Source organism: Anguilla rostrata, chromosome 2, assembly GCF_018555375.3.
Source record: "Anguilla rostrata isolate EN2019 chromosome 2, ASM1855537v3, whole genome shotgun sequence".
Lineage (NCBI taxonomy): Eukaryota > Metazoa > Chordata > Actinopteri > Anguilliformes > Anguillidae > Anguilla > Anguilla rostrata.
In genome coordinates this window covers 38,257,712-38,278,567 of record NC_057934.1, presented here as the reverse complement: position 1 = coordinate 38,278,567, position 20,856 = coordinate 38,257,712, and the positions used below count along the sequence as shown (strand labels likewise).

The 20,856-nt window shown below is 47.9% G+C and overlaps 1 protein-coding gene across 3 annotated transcripts in view; it reads left to right on the top strand.

Annotated features, from left to right (window-relative positions):
- spop (speckle type BTB/POZ protein) overlaps window positions 1-20,856 on the top strand; it is a 101,524-nt gene that overhangs the window by 46,234 nt on the left and 34,434 nt on the right. For all 3 annotated transcript variants that reach the window (XM_064321992.1, XM_064321990.1, XM_064321991.1), the window contains 3 exons: window positions 12,584-12,810; window positions 14,357-14,478; window positions 14,914-15,065. In XM_064321992.1, the coding sequence (XP_064178062.1) occupies window positions 12,733-12,810; window positions 14,357-14,478; window positions 14,914-15,065 (352 nt within the window). In that variant the 5' untranslated portion in view covers window positions 12,584-12,732. The remainder of the gene's footprint in view (window positions 1-12,583; window positions 12,811-14,356; window positions 14,479-14,913; window positions 15,066-20,856) is intronic.

The following is a 20,856-nucleotide window of genomic DNA, read 5'->3' as shown; positions in this document are numbered from 1 at the left end:
TAAAATAAATGGGTGGTAAGTGTACCGGACCGGGCTTCAAAAGTAATGCGTCTGTTACATGGTAAACATTTAAAACTTGTCAGTGTTTTAGAACCATTTATGTTTATTTGTCTCCCTTCCCAATTGTAGCCTTTCATTAGCCGTAAAATAAACGGGCAAAAATGCTACTTTGCATTAAGCAGTCTGAATATATTGGTCTATAATACGGTACGTAGCACTTAATGATGATTCCTCAGGGCCGCTGGATGGCCCCCCTGGTCTTTCCAATCCAGAGCGCATTGGTGCCCGGGAGGATGGCACATTATCGGCTGAAGTGGGCGACATAGCTCAGGAGGTAAGACCGATTGTCTGGCAGTCGGAGGGTTGCCGGTTCAAACCCCGCCCTGGGCGTGTCGAAGTGTCCTTGAGCAAGACACCTAACCCCTAACCCCTAACTGCTCTGGCAAATGAGAGGCATCAATTGTAAAGCGCTTTGGATAAAAGCGCTATATAAATGCAGTCCATTTACCATTTACCAAGTGGCACCCAGGGAAGGAGGAATCCCAGTCTAAGCTATTTCTCACTCTGGCCAAACTGACGCCCACTGTCTTGCAGCACAAGCTACGCTTGAACTGTCCTTCTCTGCTTGCGTGAGCTTATGGCAATAGTTCACTTTCCAAAGTCTATTGATATTTTTCTGTTTTAATGTGTTTTAAGCTGGCTTGATGTCCCCGTCTTCTGTAAGTATCAAAAGCGTCCTTCGATGCTCATTATGACCGCGTGGGGCAGTCAGAAACCTACCCAAAAACTGAAATAACATGAAATGAACTTCATATATTGGACCAGCACTAACTGGAGGGCTGGAGAGTGAAAAGAAGCTTTGGCGTGACATCACGTGTTTCTGAGGGGAGCGTGTTCTCGCCCGTGCTCTCAAATTGACAGAGGTTGCGGCGATGAGTGTGAAGGTGCACAAATTGGATGCTCCAAATTGGAAGAATGGAGTACAAAAAAAAAAAAAAGAAAATATTCTAAATTTGTTCTTCAGTTTGTATTCATCTTGTATTCTGCTCGCCTGTCGGGCCTCCCAGCTCTCTTGTATGTACGGTGTGGTATTCGTACGTGGGAATTACGCACCTGGAAACCTAACGAAGCCCCAGCTCCATGCCAGAAGAGGGAGGAGGCGGGGTCTTAAATGGAAGGATCGTCATAGAAAGGGGGGACGTTTCGGAGGGAAAGTCGGGCTGGCTCGCGCGCGGTGTTTTTTCCCCCCCCCCCCCGCCGGAGAGCCGTGAGAGTTTGAGAAGAGAGCGGCGGCCCCGTCGGCTCTGCCCCCGCAGGCGGCCCGTCGGCGGCGCGGCGGCGGAGGAGATGACAGCTTTCTTTATTTAATTAGAGCGGGTCTCATTGGCTCAGCCGAGGGCCCCCGCTGCCCGCCGACCCGCGGAATCCTGTCCCCCCTCCCTCCCTCCCCGCTCCTCTCCCCTCCTCTCCTCGCACTCCCTCGTCTGGGTTTCGGTCTCGCGAAATTCAACCGCCCGCTCGCTCGGAGAAGGGGCCGTCTCGCCGCCGGGAGCCGCCGGGGGAGCGGCGGGAGCGCGAGAGAGCGAGCGAGCGAGCGGTGAGAGAGGGAAGGCGGGGAGGAACGGGGAGGGGGGGGGGGAAATAGCTGGGGGGAAACGCCCTCGGAGCGTTTTACGGGTGTCCGGGGAAATAAGAAGCGCAGAGGAACCCGGGGCTACGTCCCTGCGCGTCGGAGCGTGCGCGCACACTTTAAACCCCATCAAAATGCAAAACGATGCACGAGGCGCTCCAGGAAGGGGGGGCGAGGGGGGGCGGCACGCATTATACACAAACAACTTCACAGGGAAAGGCTGGTAGCCGCTCTGGAAGTTGGAATTAATTGGAATTTTTAAAAGCGCGCTTTTCGCCTCCTGGGTTTAATCGAAGTTAGAACGAGGGGGGGGGGGGGGGAGGAGCCGGCCTCCGGGTTGTTTCCAGTCGGGGTCGCCTCTCGCCCGTCACCTTTTCCGACGGGACTTTTTTCGCGGTTCCTCGCGACGCTCGCTTGGGTTCGCGAATCGGGCGGTATCTCTTAACAGGCAAGAGCGGCTCGTTTAAGCTGGCCACGTCCAAACATCGATTTTTTAAACCCGCTGGCAAATGACTAATAACTGACGGACGCAATTGAGCAGCGACGAGAGTTCGGGGGTCGGGGATGAGGGAGAGAGAGGCCAGAAGTCAATGAGTAAATTACCATCTGCGCCCGCCCATTCTGAAGAGAGGGGGAGCGGTGCGTTTGAGTCGCCTCTGCTTCGACGCGCCGTCGCTCTCGGAGGGGCGGCGTGAGGCCCGCACCTCAGAGAGATTCACTGGCCCCGCGGACTGGAGATTGATCAGCGACGTATCGACGGTGGCACAGATCTCCGCGGGGAGGACCTCGATGCGTGCGCCGGAATATGAAAACCCTGCAGCTAACTGCGTGGGGGTCGGCGCCGCGGCCCCCAGACTGTGACCTCCCCACCCCCCAACTCCCCCACTCCCCCGACCGCCCGCTGGCGTGGCGGAGGCACCTGCGTTCCCTTTTTTATTTATTTGTTTTTTTACGGGCGCTCCTAATATAGCGCGTTCGCGTTTCTCTTTTTTGCGCGCCTTTGGCGATCAGGAAGCACGAAGGTGACAGTTTTTTTTTTTTCCCCTCCCTGATTCTGGCGGGATTAAAGGAGATTAAGCAAGTGGGAAAAGCAGGCAACACGCTTTGTTTTTTTTGTTTTTTTTGTGTTCCCGGCCCCCCCTTTTTCTCAGAACAGGGGAGCGGAGGTAATTACGCGGCCCCGCCCCCGCGCGGGGCGTTCGAAATGCGCTCGGCGCTAATCGAGGCGGACGCGTGCTACCTGGCAAAGTCGAGCTGAAGGACGGCGCGCCTCTTTCTCTGTGGCGCCTTTCATTTTTTTTGGTGGGGGGGCGAACAGTGTAGCGTGTGACCAGGTTCTTTAAAAAAAAAAAAAAAAACAACAAAAAAAAAGTATTAATTAGGTTCCCGTTACTCGCTCGGAGCTGCGCGGGCTCTTTGTCGGGGCCCCTTTGTAGCGGAGATGCAAATGAGGGGATCGTGCAGAGGGAGCCCTGGGGGGAGGACCCCCTTAATGAGGCCGGTCTCTCGCACGCCTCTGATCGCCGGGCTCAGAAACCATCACGCAGGGCCGCGCCGCCGGAGCGGCCTCGTTACGCGGGACCCGGGCGGCGCTGACCTGTTAGCCACCGCGAGGGACGGCCTGATGACCTGTGTGAATATTCGGGCCCCGGCGAGGCCCGCGGCAGGGCAGCGGGACCCCAGCTCTCTGGGCTCGTATGAAAGGGGGGTCTCCCTCTCTCGGAACGGACCTCGGGTCACCTCTGGCCCGCGGCGCTGCCGGGGCGCTTGTCCTCCGCTCCTCCGGCCCTCTCCCGCGGCGGCGGCCCTGCTGTGGGCGGCGGCTGTGTTTCACCGAGGAGGAGGATGGCGACCGCAAGCCGGGTGGCACTTTTCGGGAGCGCTCCGCAGAGGCACCTTATCAGCGGCCCCGCCTTCTTACTGAACAGCATGTACACACACACACACACAGACACGTGGGCACATTCACACACACACACACACACACACACACACACTCAAACACACACACACACACTCTCTCTCAAACGCACACACACACACACGCGCGCACACACACTCTTTCACACAGACACGCACACACACACTCTCTCTTTCACACACACACACACACACACACACACTCTCTCTTTCACACACACACACACACACTCTCTTCACACACACACACACACACACACACTCTCAAACATACACACACTCTCTAACGCAGAACACACCACACACCGCTCTCCCTCTAAGCACACACCCCACACACACACACATACATACACACTCTCACTGTCATACACACTGTCTCACACAGACAGAGCCCCCGGAGGCTTGCTGACGCTATATAAAATGCAAAAAAAAAAAAAAGAGGGCAAAAGAAATTGCATGACTTTGAAGAGATCCGCACACTTAATTAGCATTTTAAATCTGAAATGGCATAATTACGGCGCGGAGATCCACCAGCTCTGAGCGCCGCCCCCTCCCCTCGTCCAGCCCAGCCCGCACCCCGGGAAAGGAGCGCTCAACCTTTGAGGCCTGCGCGGGGGAAACGGGGCGGGGGAAGAAACAAGGCTAAAATAAGGAATCGGTTAAGCGCGCCGCCGCTCGTTCGCCGCTCTCCGCGGCGCGGCGCTCGCCTCAGGGTGGCGCTGTTGCCGCGGCGGCGCGGTTGGCTCGGCGCCTCCTGGGCCCGGTGCCGGGGCGCGGCCCCCGCTGCGCGGAAGGTCGTCCCATCGCTCACGCGGCCCGGTGGCGCGAGGGGAGGGGCGCTCCGTTCCCGTCAGGGGGGCGCTGAAGGACGCGCTCTCTCGGGCCCGCCGAGCGGGAGATGGACGACTGGCACCTCGTGGGTAATTTAGACCGATAACCAGACGGCCTCCCCCCCCTGCGCGCGCTCGCTTCTGAAACTCCGAAGCTTTGAGTCCCGCCTTCTCCGGGATCTCCTGGAGGATGACGACTCCTGACCACAGAGGAAGGGAGAATTCCAGCTGGTGCAAACGTGTACAGTAGGTTTATGTTTGTGTTGTGCCACTGTGCGAGTACCCACTGAGGATCGGAGAGGAGAAGCTGAAGCCCCAGTGCACTATGGGAAACTTTATTTCAAGGATTCGGGCCTATGACGTGATATTTAGGCTCTTTGTGCCTTAACGTCCCCGCATTTGCAAGCTGTCGATAGGAACACACAAACACTGACAGTTTTCATTTGCCAATGTAAAAACCTAAGTCAGTCTTCATTGGTCTGTTCAGTGCAAGTCTCTGCGCACAAGCATTTTGATCTAGACATGAAGCTGTGCCTACCTTAAAACTATGATTTGTGTGCCGTTATTAAGGGGGGAGTTTTACAGTTATTTAATTAGGGATTGAATCTTTTTGTTGCTAGGTCTGTCATGGAATAAGTAATTCAGTCATGCCTGTCATTTTCCCCTCACATTTAGGCCTTTCAACGCAAATATTCTACATCCTCCCATTTTTAATATTCAATTAAGCCACTGAATTATCACTACGGGGGAGTTTCGCTTCTTCTTTTCTACTTAGCGGGCAACGGCGCGGATCAGCCCATTTTGTTTTCCGTACCCCTCCCACGGTCGAGAAGTCTCGAGATTAAAAAAATAAATAAGTTGGTCCACGTTAGAAGTGTGTGCACCTGGAAACCGTGGCGAGTCGATTCTCCTGAGCTCTGGAGTGGAAAACGCGCACCTCTCTTTCCCGCTCATCACCTGGCCATTCCACCATGTCCTCCATTATTTGAACCTGGACTGGTAATTAGTCAAGTGAGCCGATCCCCCACCCCCCCCCCCCTCCACGAGTTCTTAATTTGAATTGAAACCGAAGCCTTTTAAGGAAGGAAGCAAACCTCACTGATATTATTCTGGTAGTGGCGAGAATGAGCTTTATGTAGCCAGCCTTTCCCTTATTAACCCTAAGCTGATTGGAGCAAGTTTTTTGTCAAACTAATTGAAAAGTGACTTGAGAGAAATGGGAAGCAGAGAGTTGCATCCTGGGGTCCTTGCTTCTGCGAGTGGCTGAATGGTCCTGCGTTTGGGTGCTCATCGGTGTGCCTATGCAATGAGCTCTCTAAATGTGTGGGACAAAGACAGCAAAGACATTTGTTTTGTTGAGTTGGTTCAGTACTCCGCAATTTTGGATTTTCTAACGTGGTTAAAGTGCAGAGTCTCATCTTTTGTTAGAGGGTATTTTTATACATTTTGGTTTCACCCTGTAGAAGATAAATACAGCCATTTTTCACACACAGCCCCCCCCCCCCCCAATAAAAACAAAAAAACAAAAAGAAACAATGCTGTAATTTCTACATGGTGAAACCAAAGTGTATGAAAATACCCTTAAATAAAAACTGAGAGTGTGCGCTTCAACCACATGTGAATTATTTGATTACAAATTCAGAAGTGTGGAGTAATGAGCAAAATCAAGGGCGAAAAACAAAAAGGTAGTTGTCCCAAACATTATGGAGCTGTCTGTTTGTGTGCTGGAGAGTGGGCGTGCCCTCGGCTCTCTCTGCACGGTGATCGAGGGCTCTCATTGGTTGACTGGTTGTGGAGGGGGCAATGCATCCTTCCGTTATCCAGTTCAGATTCTTGGGGCTTCTCTATCCTGTTGACTCCTGCCTGCCTGTGAGGCTCCAGTCTTAACAGAGTTGTGTGAGTTTGCTCCTTCAGCCCTGAGGGAGAGGCTGTGGGTGGGTTCTTTGTACTTGAGGTTTCACTTTCAAGTCCTGAGTGAAAGTGAATTTAAATGTAAGCTCTTATGTGTATTCTTTTTTCCTCCTCTTGTTTATGAGTACAGAAATTCATACAATGAACTCAGAAGTTCTTGCCCCTCCAAAGAACACAACAAAACGTGGAAGTATCCAGTCACCGCAGGTATACCGCGGTGTGGGTCTTCTGTTATGTTTCTCACTGTTTGTTCGGTTGTACCTGTAAAGGTTTTTTTCCCTCCACCATTCCCTACAACTGCTGCTTAGCAATGAGTACATGAATCGCTCGCGAGCACACATATTTATTCTAATGTTTGAGATTAGAATTAAAGCTAAAAGAGAAAAGCTAATAAAGGAGGACTGCTGTAATGTAGGGCGACATAGCTCAGGAGGTAAGACCGATTGTCTGGCAGTCGGAGGGTTGCCGGTTCAAACCCCGCCCTGGGCGTGTCGAAGTGTCCTTGAGCAAGACACCTAACCCCTAACCCCTAACTGCTCTGGCGAATGAGAGGCATCAATTGCAAAGCGCTTTGGATGAAAGCGCTATATAAATGCAGTCCATTTACCATTTACCATGTACTGAACCATGCCACTGTACAGGTATCTGGGAATGGCTCACCCCATGCAGGGGCTTGTCCAGTCCATTTTCCATACTCCTTCCTATACTCAGTTTTGTCTTGTCATTCATAATTCCATTATTACATAATTTCATTCCATTACTTCTACAACGTATAATTTCATTTGAGTATAGTGAATATATTCTGGCCTTTCGTATTGTCTGAATCAAGTCTGGTGGAATTTCCCAATGATGAAACACTGAAAGGTCGAAGGCCCAGTGCATTTGCCATTAGTGAGTAAAAGGTAAATTAAAAATGCCTGCTGACCAGAGGTCGGAAGTCAATTTTTACTTCCAGACCGGAGGTGATCATAAGGGGAGTTGCCTGCAAGTTTTAAGGACCCAGGATAAGGACATGCGTTATATTTAGATTTTTAAATGTTATGTTTTTTTTCTTATTCTAAATACCAATATGTTATTTTGGTTCCATCAAAAATGCAGCTCTGTATTAAACATGGATTTATGTGGATGAGGTGAAATCCGTTTGACATTTTTTGTTCTCGAGTTTTTTAACCTCTGTGTTACTGTACGTGGATCCATCTTTTGTTCTGTATAGTCATCCGATATGGTCTGGGAGTCAGTGGCCACTGTGAAGAGGGCGTCCATCTAATGAATATAAATGTCTTGTCCTGCACTTCCTTTGCATTTTCCACCGGTAGAATGAAAAAGAATGAAATTGTAAAGGTGGTTCGACAGGCAGGGAGTTTTGCACTTGTTGAGAGGAATAGTTGTGTTCTAATGGCAAAGCCCCATCAATCCAATTCTATCATGCGACATGGAAGCCGCTATTGGGCACAGCGCTAATATTTACCTATGAGTTATGGGTCAATTGCGATGCAGGGGTAGTGACATATATTCAACTTGTTATATTGTGTATAATTACAGCTTGAATGGCTAGTTAGCTAAAATTCTAATGGAACTCTTCCCACTCATAATTTTTTGCAAGTAGTTTCTGACAGAGTGTATGCTCGTAGTGCTTTATTTTTGTCTCATTATTCCTGCCTTTTGACAGAATAATGGATAACTATACGGAGCAAACTATCGATCTTGATTACCAAGTCCTTTTTGCTGCTGTTCCTCAAGCTTCTGTAAAAAAAAAATCTCAGTTCAGCTCCGAATGTCTGAATGTCGTCCTGCTTTATTTGAATGACAGTTATTAGTAACACTTCTACCATTATTATGACTTTCAGTTGTTTTTTCTTTGTGAGATATTACCTTGATTTATCAGTTAGACGAGTAACGCACACCTTTGATGGATAAGGAGCCAGAGAGGTGGTGAGAGGATTGTACATAGTTTGCTTTGAATGACTTGCCAAAAAGTCATTTAAATTGCAAATCCAAGCTCACTTGTTCTCCAACTTTGCGATTAATATTTTATTTTTTTTACTGACTAACAGTGCCAGCAGTTCTTTTTTTTTTTGCTGATCAGACCACAAAATGTAAGAAAAGATGCCAATTAAAAACAATTGGATGCAAACGATCGTGGTTATGATTTTTACATTATTTAAACTCGTGTCTACAGCGGCGACCTAGATTCTCAGCCCACATTGTGGTTTACATTGTCAGTTTGTCATTATGTAAAAAACTAACTTTTCATTGTCATGGCTGCTGGCATATTTATTTATTTATTTTTTTAGATAAAATGCCTGCTTTCTTCGTACATACGCTGTGAAAACTTGGACTGAATGATCTGACATAGATCATGATGATCTCAAGTGCGTCTGTTCATATGAAACGAACATGTGTTTGGTGCTTATGCTTCATACCTTTTTTGAATTTAATTCATACATTTGGTGGGCAGAAATGGTTCCTTGGCTGGGCTGTAATTAACTCTGTGTGAGTGTCTGTGTCTGTGTACCATGCATGTGTGCAGTCAGGAACAGACCAGTGAACTCAAATGGGGTATATATGAGCCTGAAAGTTACTTGCAGAATTACACCATGTAGATTATTTTTGTGGGAAACTGTAAGTCACACTTTTCATTGACAAAAACAGTGGAAAATGCGCACCGCCTCAACTGTGCGTCAGGTTACATGCGCAAGCTACAAGTTTTTAAGGTGAGCGAGTGTCTGAGGGAAACGGAGTAATGAGGCCCGAAGAGACGGTGTCTTCTGTGCAGTGTTATGGGTGTCACGACGCATTGTTTTCGACACGTTTGACAGACGCACTTGTTCTTTAACAGCGCTGGAAGCGGTTAATGTTGAGTGGAACAGTCAGAAGCTGCCAGCTCGCTGGCAGATCGGCGCTGTCCTTTCAGTGTTCCCTCAGTGATGTCTCCTACGACACGGCAATAACTGTTCCTATAACTTTCTTTAAACTCGCAGTCTGCCCATATATCTCTCAGTCAAGTTTTCAGTTTCTCTGTAATTGCTGTGCATGTATTCTTTCTTTTGACATTTAAAGTTTGTAATATTTTGGTTTTGGAGAGCCCAAGACAGATATTAGATTTTTATTTTATTTTATTTTTTTTCTGCCTGCAGTTTAATCGCATCATGCTCACTGTTTGGTATTGGCGCGTTACAGTAAATTGGGAGCCAACTCCGCAGGTGTTAGCTGAAGTCCAGACCTGTGCAAACCCATGAGGTGACAGGGGCAAAGTGTGTTTGAGTGTGTGTGTGAGCGAGTGATAAGTGTGTATATATTTGAATGGGTGGGGATGCAATATTACCTGTGATGACAACTGTATGTGACTGTAGGGTACTTGTGGATGAGCAACTCAAACAGGGTCAAATCATGTAACTTGAGTTCTTCAAGAAATGATGATTATGTAACATGTTGAAATATTGTTTGTATTGTATTCAGACCCTTACTCACTCAATAAAAAAAAATAATAATAAAAAAAAAGAGTTGACAGGGGCACTATATTTACCACCGTTGTTTGAGAGAACGTTGTTGGAAGTAAACTGTTTTTGACGTAAAGAAAATCCAGAACATAATCAGTTTTCAAAAGAGACAGAGGTAGCGGGTCACTGAGCAGGAGATACGAAAGCTGATGTAGAGGAAGAACAGTTAATGTTCCAATAAGATGTCACTAACTGCTTGTTTGATCGTTGGTCATTAAGAAATCAGTAGTCTGTTTAAAAATAAAGTAAGATTAATAGGTTACAATTCCAGAAAGGTATTCACATTAGTTATATCAGTCTTGATGTTTCAGACGTCAAGTGCTATCAAACATTTCCGAACAGTAAATCATTAATGCCATATAAAGCAGAAAAATTGTTTTCCCGCCCGTTCTTAAGCATTCATGCTCCCTTCTTGCTGTCTTCAAGTTTTGAAGTGCCCACTGCATGTGTTTGAATGCTCAGCACTGGGATCAGATCGATTGTACAGTATAGGAAAATTATTACTTTATTTAGGGATGTGTTACAATCAAGGTGTAGGTTATTGCTCCATTTAAATGTGATCCTTTATGAATACCTCCTAGGGCTCTCCTGGTATTCAGTTAACCAAGTAACTGCGGTAGCATGCTTGTATGGTAAAAACCAAATTACCGTGGGTTAAAAAGGTCATTTATCTTGCATACTGTATACCATAGCAAGGCATTAGTATAGCCACAATTCCCCTGTGACACACAGTAATGTGTTGGGTGCTAGCCTGCATTAATAGAATATTTATTGTAACTAAAGTAGATGATATTTTTCTTGTTGAGTAATGTGGCTGCTCGGAGCCATTTATTTGAAACTGCTGTTCTCTTGACTATTTACTTTTGTGATTTTATGTGGTTTTATATTTTATAAATCGCCTGTGTGGCAAGTTTACACAGTGTTGTAAAAAAAAAAAAGAAACAAATGTGTGCAATACATTGTAGTATGCTCGTCTCAGAAATGCAACAGGTGAAGTCCAGCATATTTTAGAGAACTCAGTTACTCCAAAGCGGGTATGCCAGGATCTGCAAAGCCACAAATGATATTACCCTGAGTGGTTATGGGCTCATTCATTTGATGTTGTTGTTTTTGTGATGAGGGCATTAGCCTTAATTAGGCTTAATAAGGCAGATATGTTCATTCAGGTTTTTAACTTGTATTTTTCTGTACTGTGTTATCTATGTGTTGTGCAATAGTAACAATGAATGGGGAGATGTGATTTTTGATTTGATTGGTGTTGGTTCCAGTGGTTCGCTGTGTGTATGTGTGTCTGTGTGTGTGTGTTTGTAGAGTGTGATAGAAGTATGAACTGTGAAGTTTTTTTAATTGTTATCACTGTGATACAGACGGTGTCCTACCAACATACAGCAAATAGGCTCCCAGGGTGGACACACTAAAGAACTCGCATTTCCCTAGGACCAAAACCTCTAGATTCAAGCCAGATGTTACAGTCAATGTCATAGACGGTAAAAGGGTGTGTCTATTACATTTGTTGTTTAAATGTTTGAATATAATTTTTTAAAATTAATTTCAATCTATGCAATGCTTTGTAATGTAAACAAGCTGTCTTCTGACTCAAGGTTCACCTTTGTCTTTTGTGGTTTGCAAGCTGACAAAAAATGTGCTGCCTAGGAACGCACAAAATGCTGATGGTAACTTTCAGGATTAACTTGCTGTTGTCCTTAAAACTCAATATACAAGGATATACCTTTCTCTGTGGCACGTTCTAGCCAAATGCCTAAAAATAGTACCTGTCTGAGAAGGTGTTTATATGCCCAGCAGTTTCAGCTATCAGTTTTTCTGCTTCCATTTTAATTCAGGTGAATTCATCTGACGAGAATCCCGTTTCATCAGAAGAAAACGAATAGGTTGTGGCATTTCAGTTAATTCGCTGGGTTCTAAAGAATTGGGATAGCGCGCCCGTGGCATAGCTGCGCTGGAAAGCGCACCTCGATCAGGACTGTGATTTTTTTTTTTTTTTTTTTTCCTTTGTAAAAGTTATCATTCCTCTTGCCAGATGGTTACCCACTCCATCACAGCGCCGGGGAGATGGTGTCTGGAGGGGAACGGTGGAGGGACAGGCGTGGCGAGCCTGCTAAACCTGCTTCTTGTTCTTTTTTTTTTCTTTTTTTTATTTTTTTAGCAATGGACTCAAAACTGGGAGCCTCTTGTTTATCCGCAGTTCATTTTCAGGCTTAATTGTATTGTGGTTGCTATCGATCCGCCGGCGTCTTGGCCTTCGATCCGCCACTGTCCCGAAGAGTTCAGGGACAATTTGTTCGAGTCGCAGCCACGGGCTCCGGGCAGCGGTCCACGCCGCTTCACTGTAGACGCGGGAGATGTGTCTGGGAAACATAAGGGACCGCTAATGAGGACGAGCAGCCGGCTCTCCTGAAAACGAATGTTCTGATGCCGCTCAGCCCTGTGTGTTTGGAGGCACTTTTTAAAACAAACATGCATGCTCAACTGCAGTTTTTCCAGCCAGGCTGTTTGTCTTTCCTCCTTTTTCCCCCCTTGCGTTTGAGACCGTAGCCGTGTGCGTGCGTGTGCGTGTGCGTGAGCACGAGGTGCGTGTGCGTGAGCCACCTTTCCCACCGGGCTCTCGAATGACACCTCAGACCGACAAATAAATGTGTTTTTTTTTTTCCCCCCCTTACGGGCCGTGTGTTGCCAGGCTTGTGAACGTGCGGGCAGCGTATTTTGTCCGTTTGAAAGTGACGGTTTGTAGCTTTGATGACCAAAGGGGGGCTCTTGCTTTCCGTTTCTTCCAGGAGGAAGACTGCTGCTGCCCGTGTGTGTTCTGTCTCCCTGCTCTTCTCTCTGGACCAGCGATTCAGAGGCATTTTTGTGGTTTTTAAATTTTTTCCCCTCCCCTGGACATCGGTGCTCTGGCCGTACACTCCCGCTGTCAAAGCTGGCGATGTCAAGAGTACCAAGTCCTCCTCCCCCCGCGGAAATGTCAAGCGGGCCTGTGGCTGAGAGCTGGTGTTACACTCAGGTAAGGACCCGGGGTGTGTGTGTGTGTGTGTGGGGGGAGGGAGGTGGGGGGGGGGTGTGGGTGTGGGTGTGTGTGTGTGTGTGTGTGTGTGTGTGGTGGCGGGTGGGTGTGTGTGTGTGTGTGTGTGTGTGGGGAGGGAGGTGGGGGGTGGGTGTGGGTGTGTGTGAGTTACATTACACAAGGTGACGATGACTGACGTATGTTTTTTCGTATGCATATGTGCACGTGCTGAAAATTGCTGGGTAAAGATGGCATGCGTTTGTGTGCGTTCATGCGAGAGAATGGTGTATCGAGCTGGCACTTCGCTGAAGGGTGGTCTGTGTGCATGTGTGTCTGTGCATTTACACACGTGCTTGTGTGTTTGTGCGTGCGTGCTCAGAATGCTGGCGTTTTACTCAGGAATGGGGAATGCAGGGGAGATTAGAGAGTGTGACCCTGTGTGTGACAGAGAGTAGTCTGCAGTACTGGAGACAGCCGGAGAAAGGGAGCGATGGTGTGTGTGTGCGGGTATCTGTCATGTAGCTAGCGTAAATGTGTGAGAAGAAAGCCGGTTTTAAGCAAGGAATAAAGTAAGCAAGGGACATTTTCCTTGAACTCAAAAACTTTTTAGGAACGTCACAAAAATGACACGTCACGATTTTGACTTTCGTATTCAGAAGGGAAACTTCACAGATGTGGCAAATTGTGACAATGGAGCAAATAATAGTGATAGTGAATAATTACATGACATCAGGGCAATATTCTATTGACATAATCTGCCAAACCTGCATTCACCAGGAGTGCTGTGTACGTTTTACCGGCCTGTACATGTTCCGGAAGAAGCTAAACCAGACCTCGTAATCGCCGGTTAATTTCCGTCCGCTTCGGAGGCGGCTTCTCCTTTTAATGCGCGGTCTCACCCCCGCCGAAATTCATATTCCGATGGAATATTCCCTCCGTCACCTTCTCTCTAATGAAAACAAACTAATCTCGCTCACCTAATGAGGTTTGGCGAAAAAACGGCGCCCGCCGCGGTGCTGGAGCGCGCCGGAGCCGTCGCCGCGGTGGCGCCAGGGCGCGCGCGCGGGTTGTCAGGCGCACGTACCGGACCGAGAGCGCGGGGGGGGGGGGGAGTGGCGGAGACAGAGTGACATTTCATGTGTGCCTGTCTGATGGAGATTGAATGTCGGGTTTAAATGCGTGAACGCCGTCACGTCCCGCGCCGTTTGTCTTCTCCCCGCCCGTTAATTTAGTCTTTTTTTTGTATTTATGTCCCTCTGATGGGACTCCTTGATATCCCCGTGTTTGTTTTATGCCCCGTTCCGCTCGGCTTCGAGCGGTATTCGTCAATTTTTTTTGGTGTGTGTGTCCCGTCTTTAATTTCGCTCTCTCTTGTTTTTGCCAACGCGTTGTCAGTGTTTATTGAGATGAAAGGCACTTTTGATGTGCGGCTTTGAAGCTTGGAATGACCGTGCACTTTGTATTTGTTTGGGGGGGGGGGGGGGGGGGGTTTGCTTTGTTTTTTTGAACTGTGTTCTTCCTCTTGCCCTTCACCATCCTCCCTCAGATCAAAGTGGTGAAGTTCTCCTACATGTGGACCATCAACAACTTCAGCTTCTGCCGCGAGGAGATGGGCGAAGTCATCAAGAGCTCCACCTTCTCTTCGGGAGCCAATGACAAGCTCAAATGGTGAGAGGGGGAAACGGTGTGGTGTATTAGGGAGACAAGTAAATGCAGAGTCGGTCTTTGACCTTTGTTAGCTGTAAGATTTGCCATCCCGGTGTCAATTCAGAGACTCATATTCCTTGTTCGGTCCATTCCTAGTGATCTTGGCCTTAATATAAGAAAAGAAGCAGAACTTTCAAAACTAGGCCAGAAACTGGTACCACTGTTCATGGCTTTGGTCCAGAAGAGGCTTATAGTAACATTCAATTCCAATGTTCTTTGTTCAAATGAAAATAAAATAACCATCCAACCAAAATTATACAAGGGTAATATTGCCTTTATTGATGTCAGATTTGCAGTGCTCGGTTTCAGCATTAATGCGCTCGATTGCGTTCGGGAAAGGGTCAACGTGACTTCGGCCAATCAGAGCTGATGACCGCACGCTCTCTTGCCGCGCAGGTGTCTGCGAGTCAACCCCAAAGGCCTGGACGAGGAGAGCAAAGACTACCTGTCCCTCTACTTGCTCCTGGTCAGCTGTCCCAAGGCGGAGGTCCGTGCCAAATTCAAGTTCTCCATCCTCAATGCCAAGGGGGAGGAGACCAAAGCCATGGGTGAGTTGACCTCGTTGGCACGGCTGGTATTTGTGCCGTCGCTACGAGCCTCATTGAAAGCGTAAATAAGCTTCCCTTGCGTTCATGAATCTAGGCATAGATGTATGCCAAATGTGTGAACACACAGATTCTGAAGGTAAACAAAAGGGGTTTTTCCCCCCCCACCTGCTGTGTTATAGAGTATTTCTGGCACTGTGTGGGTTTTCATCCATTAATATTTTACTTGTCCCAGTTTTAAATGTCCAATCATCATAATGTATGCCTTTTGTGTTGACGAGTAGATGAGAGGCTTGTTTCATTTACATCGAATATGATGAAATGCTTGTTATTACCGCTTTAAAATGAAACGAAATTCATAGTATACTTGCGGTTTGCGGTCCTGACAGAAATGGCTAACGTGACTGAAATATCGTTGTCTAACAGTTTAGCTGACTCGTCCATCTGGTTTTGGACTCTTTTAGACGAGGGGGGTAAAGGCACGGGCCTTGCCTCTGTTTGGGCCAAATTACCTCCTGTTTCTCCCTCGCCGGTGTGTACCAGCTTTGCCGGTGGCCATATGGGTGTGCAATCTCAGTGGGACCGATCCATTTTCCCAATATTTAATTAAAAGCATAGTAGGCAATTTCAGTTTTAATTAAAAGCAACTCTTACAAGTCATATTGGGCTCTTTTGAGGGATTGAAACCCTGCATGCTTCCATTTCGAACCCGTTTTAATTGATTTGGGGTTGAGAGGAGGAAGCCGGGTCTGGAATTACATTTCTCCGTGCTGGATGTGGCCCCTTTTGTTAGTTTCTCCAGTATCCTGTGGAGCGCTGGATGTGTGGAAACTTTCCCTCCTTATATTTAAAGGCGTTGAAATGCATCTGTTACAGCCATTTCAGAGAAGACCGTGCAGAAAGGGAAGTGGCCTGCTGCATAATGTATAAAACCAGTGAGATCTTTCAGACTATTTCAGCTCCTCAGCAATTAGACTGCCTGTATCTGTGCTAAACGCTGAAGGGATGCAGTTTTGTATGATGTTGTGCTTTTCTAGGCATTTCCGTGCATTGATTGATAGCCCTGCGCACACTAACGGCTAGCAGATGGCCGTCATTAGCACCTTTGTATTTGTTTATTTGCTCCATATTGCTGTTGCAGTCCTGCCCAGAAGAATGTCCGTGGTGGCACATAAGACAAATTGGAGGGAAATGTTGTAGGGAGTGAGGAATTGTTTTTCCGATTTTAGGGGGTCCATTTAAAATATTCTTCATTTTTACCAACAAAAAAATGAGATTCAAGGGAGAATTCAAGGGAGAATAAACATTAGAAATGCCAAGATATCAGGAATGAAGATTGCTCAGAACTGTTTGTACCTTTGGAAGTCATGAAAATGCACTAATTTTACAAACTCAGATCCTTTGTTGACTGGAATCTTGCATTATATGGTCTTATTTGCTTAATGGTGTTTACATATTGTAGGTATTGTCTTTAATGTTGGTAAAAGCCAACAACAAACCACTGGTAGTCAGTATCACCTTAGAACATTCATTCATTTGCTCTATGAGCTTTCTGAATGATGCAATTCAGAGAAAAATGAGACGCTATCTTTTTGCCTCTTGTGCAAAATGTTTGACATTATCCCCCTGCTTTATTTAACAGTATTTCGGTTTTTTGTGAGCATGACCTCTTTTCCTTGAATGTTTCGATTAGTTTCCGTTTTTTCATCAGTGATGGTAAGGGGGGCAGGTGCATATGCTGCCTAGTTTCACGGCGTGATTTGTTGACCAGTCAGTCCATAACTGATGTGCGTATCATTACATTACATTACATTACAGGCATTTAGCAGACGCTCTTATCCAGAGCGACTTACACAACTTTTTTACATAGCATTTTACATTGTATCCATTTATACAGCTGGATGTATACTGAAGCAATGCAGGTTAAGTACCTTGCTCAAGGGTACAACGGCAGTGTCCTTACCCGGGAATCGAACCGGCGACCTTTCGGTTACCAGCCCAGTTCCTTACCCACTGTGCCACACTCCGTATCACCGCGTCTCTACTGTGTTTCGATGGAGTAAAGCGACAAAGTGACGTCAAATTCATTCTGAGGACTGGTTGAATCCGACCTCTTCTGCGGCTTTGTCCCTGCGCTTTTATCCCAGCGCCGAGTGTCACACTGCAGAGTTGCCCATGAATGGCTGCTGCCGTCATGGTAAAAGGAAGCGAAACGGAGGTTTAGCGCTGCGCGCGTCTCTGAAAAGCTTAGTTAGCCTCACGGTACTCAAAATCCACGGTGAGGCGCGTTGACGGTTTTTTTCTTTCTTCGCGCAACAGGTGTGTTGAGCTGTCACTGTTCGTGTGTCTCTGCTGACATGTCTTCCCAGATGCAAAAGCTCACAGGGTGACAGGTGATCGGAATGGATTTCCAAATATTTATTTTTAACGTTGATATTTTTTTCTCCCGTGCTTGGACAACTGAACATAAGTAGAATTGTAAATGTGACAGCTTAGTAGGAATTCTAACGGGTGGAGGCAGACAAGGAAGCTCCCTGGCTTGGCTGTGTGTGTGTGTGTGTGTGTGTGTGCGTGTGTGCGTGTGTGCGTGTGTGCGTGTGTGTGTGCGTGCGTGCGTGTGTTTGTGTGTATGCTTGTGTGTGTATGTGCCTGTTAGTTTATTTGTGTGTGTGTGTTTATTTGTGCTTGTCTGTGTGTGTGTGTGAGCATTCAGGAGCGTGCACTGTTTCATATTGATCCAGTTAACCATATTAAACTTCAAATCCTCCGTAATTCAGGAGACTCGGAGCAACTGTGTTTCATTTTGCCAGTGCAGCTGTCACTCCGTTCCAATCTCTCCCTAATCTCGGCACCCGTTTGCGAGCTGCAACCAGAGACGCAGATCAGCTTGACTTAACCCTGCAGGGAATTGTGGGCCAGACATCTGGCGTTTCCCTTTTCCCTTTTCGCCGCGTCATCGCGTGGTCATGGGTATGGGGGGGGTCACGTTTTTCGCATTTCTGAGCCTTAAAGATCGGACCGGAGCCCGGGCTCGTTTCCCTGCGAAGGCTCGGCCCGCTCTATTAGAAGCAGGTGCGTTTTGCGCCGGGCGCTCGCTTTGCGTCTGAACGTCGGAGTAATGACTCGTGCGATTCCCACCTGCGGAGCGCGGAGAGAGAGAGGACGGGACCCTCATCAGCAGCAGAGCTCTTCTGGCGAGCCAGCCGGGAGGTTAATACAGCGGCACTTTCCCGCCGATCTCGGCCTCCCCCTGGAGGATCTGCTTCAGCCGTCGCCGGTAGTGTTAGGAGCGAGATTAGTTTGGTGGGGCCTCGCCTTGGCCCCAAACCCCCCCCCCCCGGACTCTTGCTTCAGACGCGCGCGCAATCTATCATTGTTCAGCCGCGGTCCTCCGAGGTCCTCCTCACGGCGGACGTGACAGCGAGGTCTTCGGGTTCCGGATTGAGCCGTTGCGGAAGTGGCCGCCGCGGCGACTCCCCCGGGCCCCCGCCGCGGAGGTACGAGAGGATAGAGGGAGCGCGGCGGGCGGGGGCCGCGTGACGGCGGAGCCCGAGGGACCGGGGGGGAGGGGCCGGTGGCGGCGACATACACTTCCCTTCGCGCGTTTTTTTTTTTTTTTTTACGAGCGCGCCGTTTACTGCGTCGGCCCGTGGCTCAGCGGCCTCAGCCTGTTTACACGGGCCCTGATGCACGAGCCGGGCCGGCGCTCTGAAGCGTGAGCAGCAGAGGCCGCTCCGTCGGCTCTGCACCCACCACCCCACCCCTCCCCTCCTCTCCCCCCCCCCTCCTTTAGGAGCGACGCGCAGACCTAGCGCCCGCGTGCGCCGCTCCGCTGTGGCCGGCTGGCGGGCGGGCCCAGCCGCTAATGGAGATGGATTTACCGACGCGAGCGTCGCGCCTCCGCACCCCCAGCCTCATTCTCCCCGGCGCATCGTTTCTCCTCCCGGCCGTGCGCGTCTCCGCTCTCTAAGGAGGGCCATTTGTAATTCTTCCTTCGAGACCCCGACTTTTAAAACGCCACGGCAGCTCCAAGCTTCAAGCTTTTTTTTTTTTTTTAAATCCCTGACAGCTCTGAGGGCTCCCCGTATCGATTTTTATAAGCATTTATCCAAATGGAGAGTTCCATGTGGTTGAAAGGCAGGTTAGGCAATGTTCTTTAGTACAAGGCTGTCTTTGTGTGACGGCGTGGAAAGCCTTAATAGAACAATGATGGAAAACAAGGCAGGGTTTCTCTGAAGGCTGTTATCAAGTAAAGTGTTTCCATTTCGCTGAGCATTTGACAAGGTTATTTGTAATTGATGATGTCAATTGTTTTATATTGGTGCCATAGAGATTGTATATGTAGCCTAAACATTGACAATTTGCCTGGTGCCAGTACAGCGTGTGTCTCTCGAACATGAATGTGAATCTGATTTGTTATTTTTAGCCGCTCGGAGGAAGATATGAACCCTTTGTTTCCGTGGTGGCACTAAACGGGGAGTTAAAAGGGACAGTACGTGAGGAAGTGACTCTGTCGCTTTCATCGCGCGACGGAAAAACACATACGGACTCCGCAGTGATGCGGGCAGATGGCTCTCAGCAGACTGGTTCAAATGGAGTGAGACGATTAAATTTGAGATTGAATTTGGATTTTAGAGGGGACCTTAACCCTGTCCCCGCACCCCACCTCCTCAAAACTACACATCCCAGATCTCTATCTGCAGCCAGTAGTGTTGGTGACGGAAGCACACACAATACAATACACACATATTATTATTATTATTAATAAAAATAAACAATAGTAATGACATCAGAATTTGTTATTTTCCATAGACCTTGGCTCACCTCAAATACTAGAAATTTCTTGACTGATGCTCAGCCCTTGCATTGGTGGTGTAGGCATAGGCGATTTATTTAGGCAGTTATACAGGGGGATGAGATGATGATGAAATGGCTGTCTTGTCTGGATTGTATTTGCCAGAAGAGCACAATGCTGATTCAGGTTGGTAATACAATGTCCCTGTCAGTGAGCTGAACTGGTTTTTCTGTGTGGTCTACAGCAGAGCCCCGTATTAAATCAACAGCGACATCTTCAGCAGTGAATGCTTCAAGAATTATTAACAGTGAAAGGTGATATGAAGACAATCTAACGTTAAATGTACGAAAGGGTTTAATGTTTAATGGTATCGATGCGACACATCCTCTTATGAGCGTGGCTTCTCCACATTCACTCCTGCGCTTTTAAGCTGTTTGAATAAGTGATCGCGGTTCTGCGGTGAGGATCACGCGTAAGTGCGTTTGATGAAAACAGAAAGCTCGCTTCAATATGAAAGTGCTGAACGGCTTTTGGCAGTGTGTCACATCGTGATCATACCACTCGGTAATATTTCATTTACGCTTCTGAAGGCATCGCTGGGTTGTGATGAATAATGTGTATCACCGTTGGGAATTTGTGTACCGGGCCAAAACCCCGGGATTGCGTGACTTAGGTGGTCACAGTTGAAACATGGCAGAGATAATAAGGACACAGCAATGTCATTAAAATGGAATTAGACGGAAATCCCTATATGATGTTGCTGTAATGAAAGGTGGGAAGCTTACCCCCTATTAGTCCTGACCCACGATGCTCTTCTTCCTCTTGAGCATCGGGAAAGGCAAATTAGTTTGTGAGTTTTGTGAAACTGGTTCCGCAAGAAGTCCTGCGATCTGATTGGTCATAGCATTAAGCCCCTTGTATTTCTGATTTCACTTCTCCCTATGGCTTGTGCCCTGATGCAGAACACCCCCCCCCCCCACACTTGGCACTATATCTGGG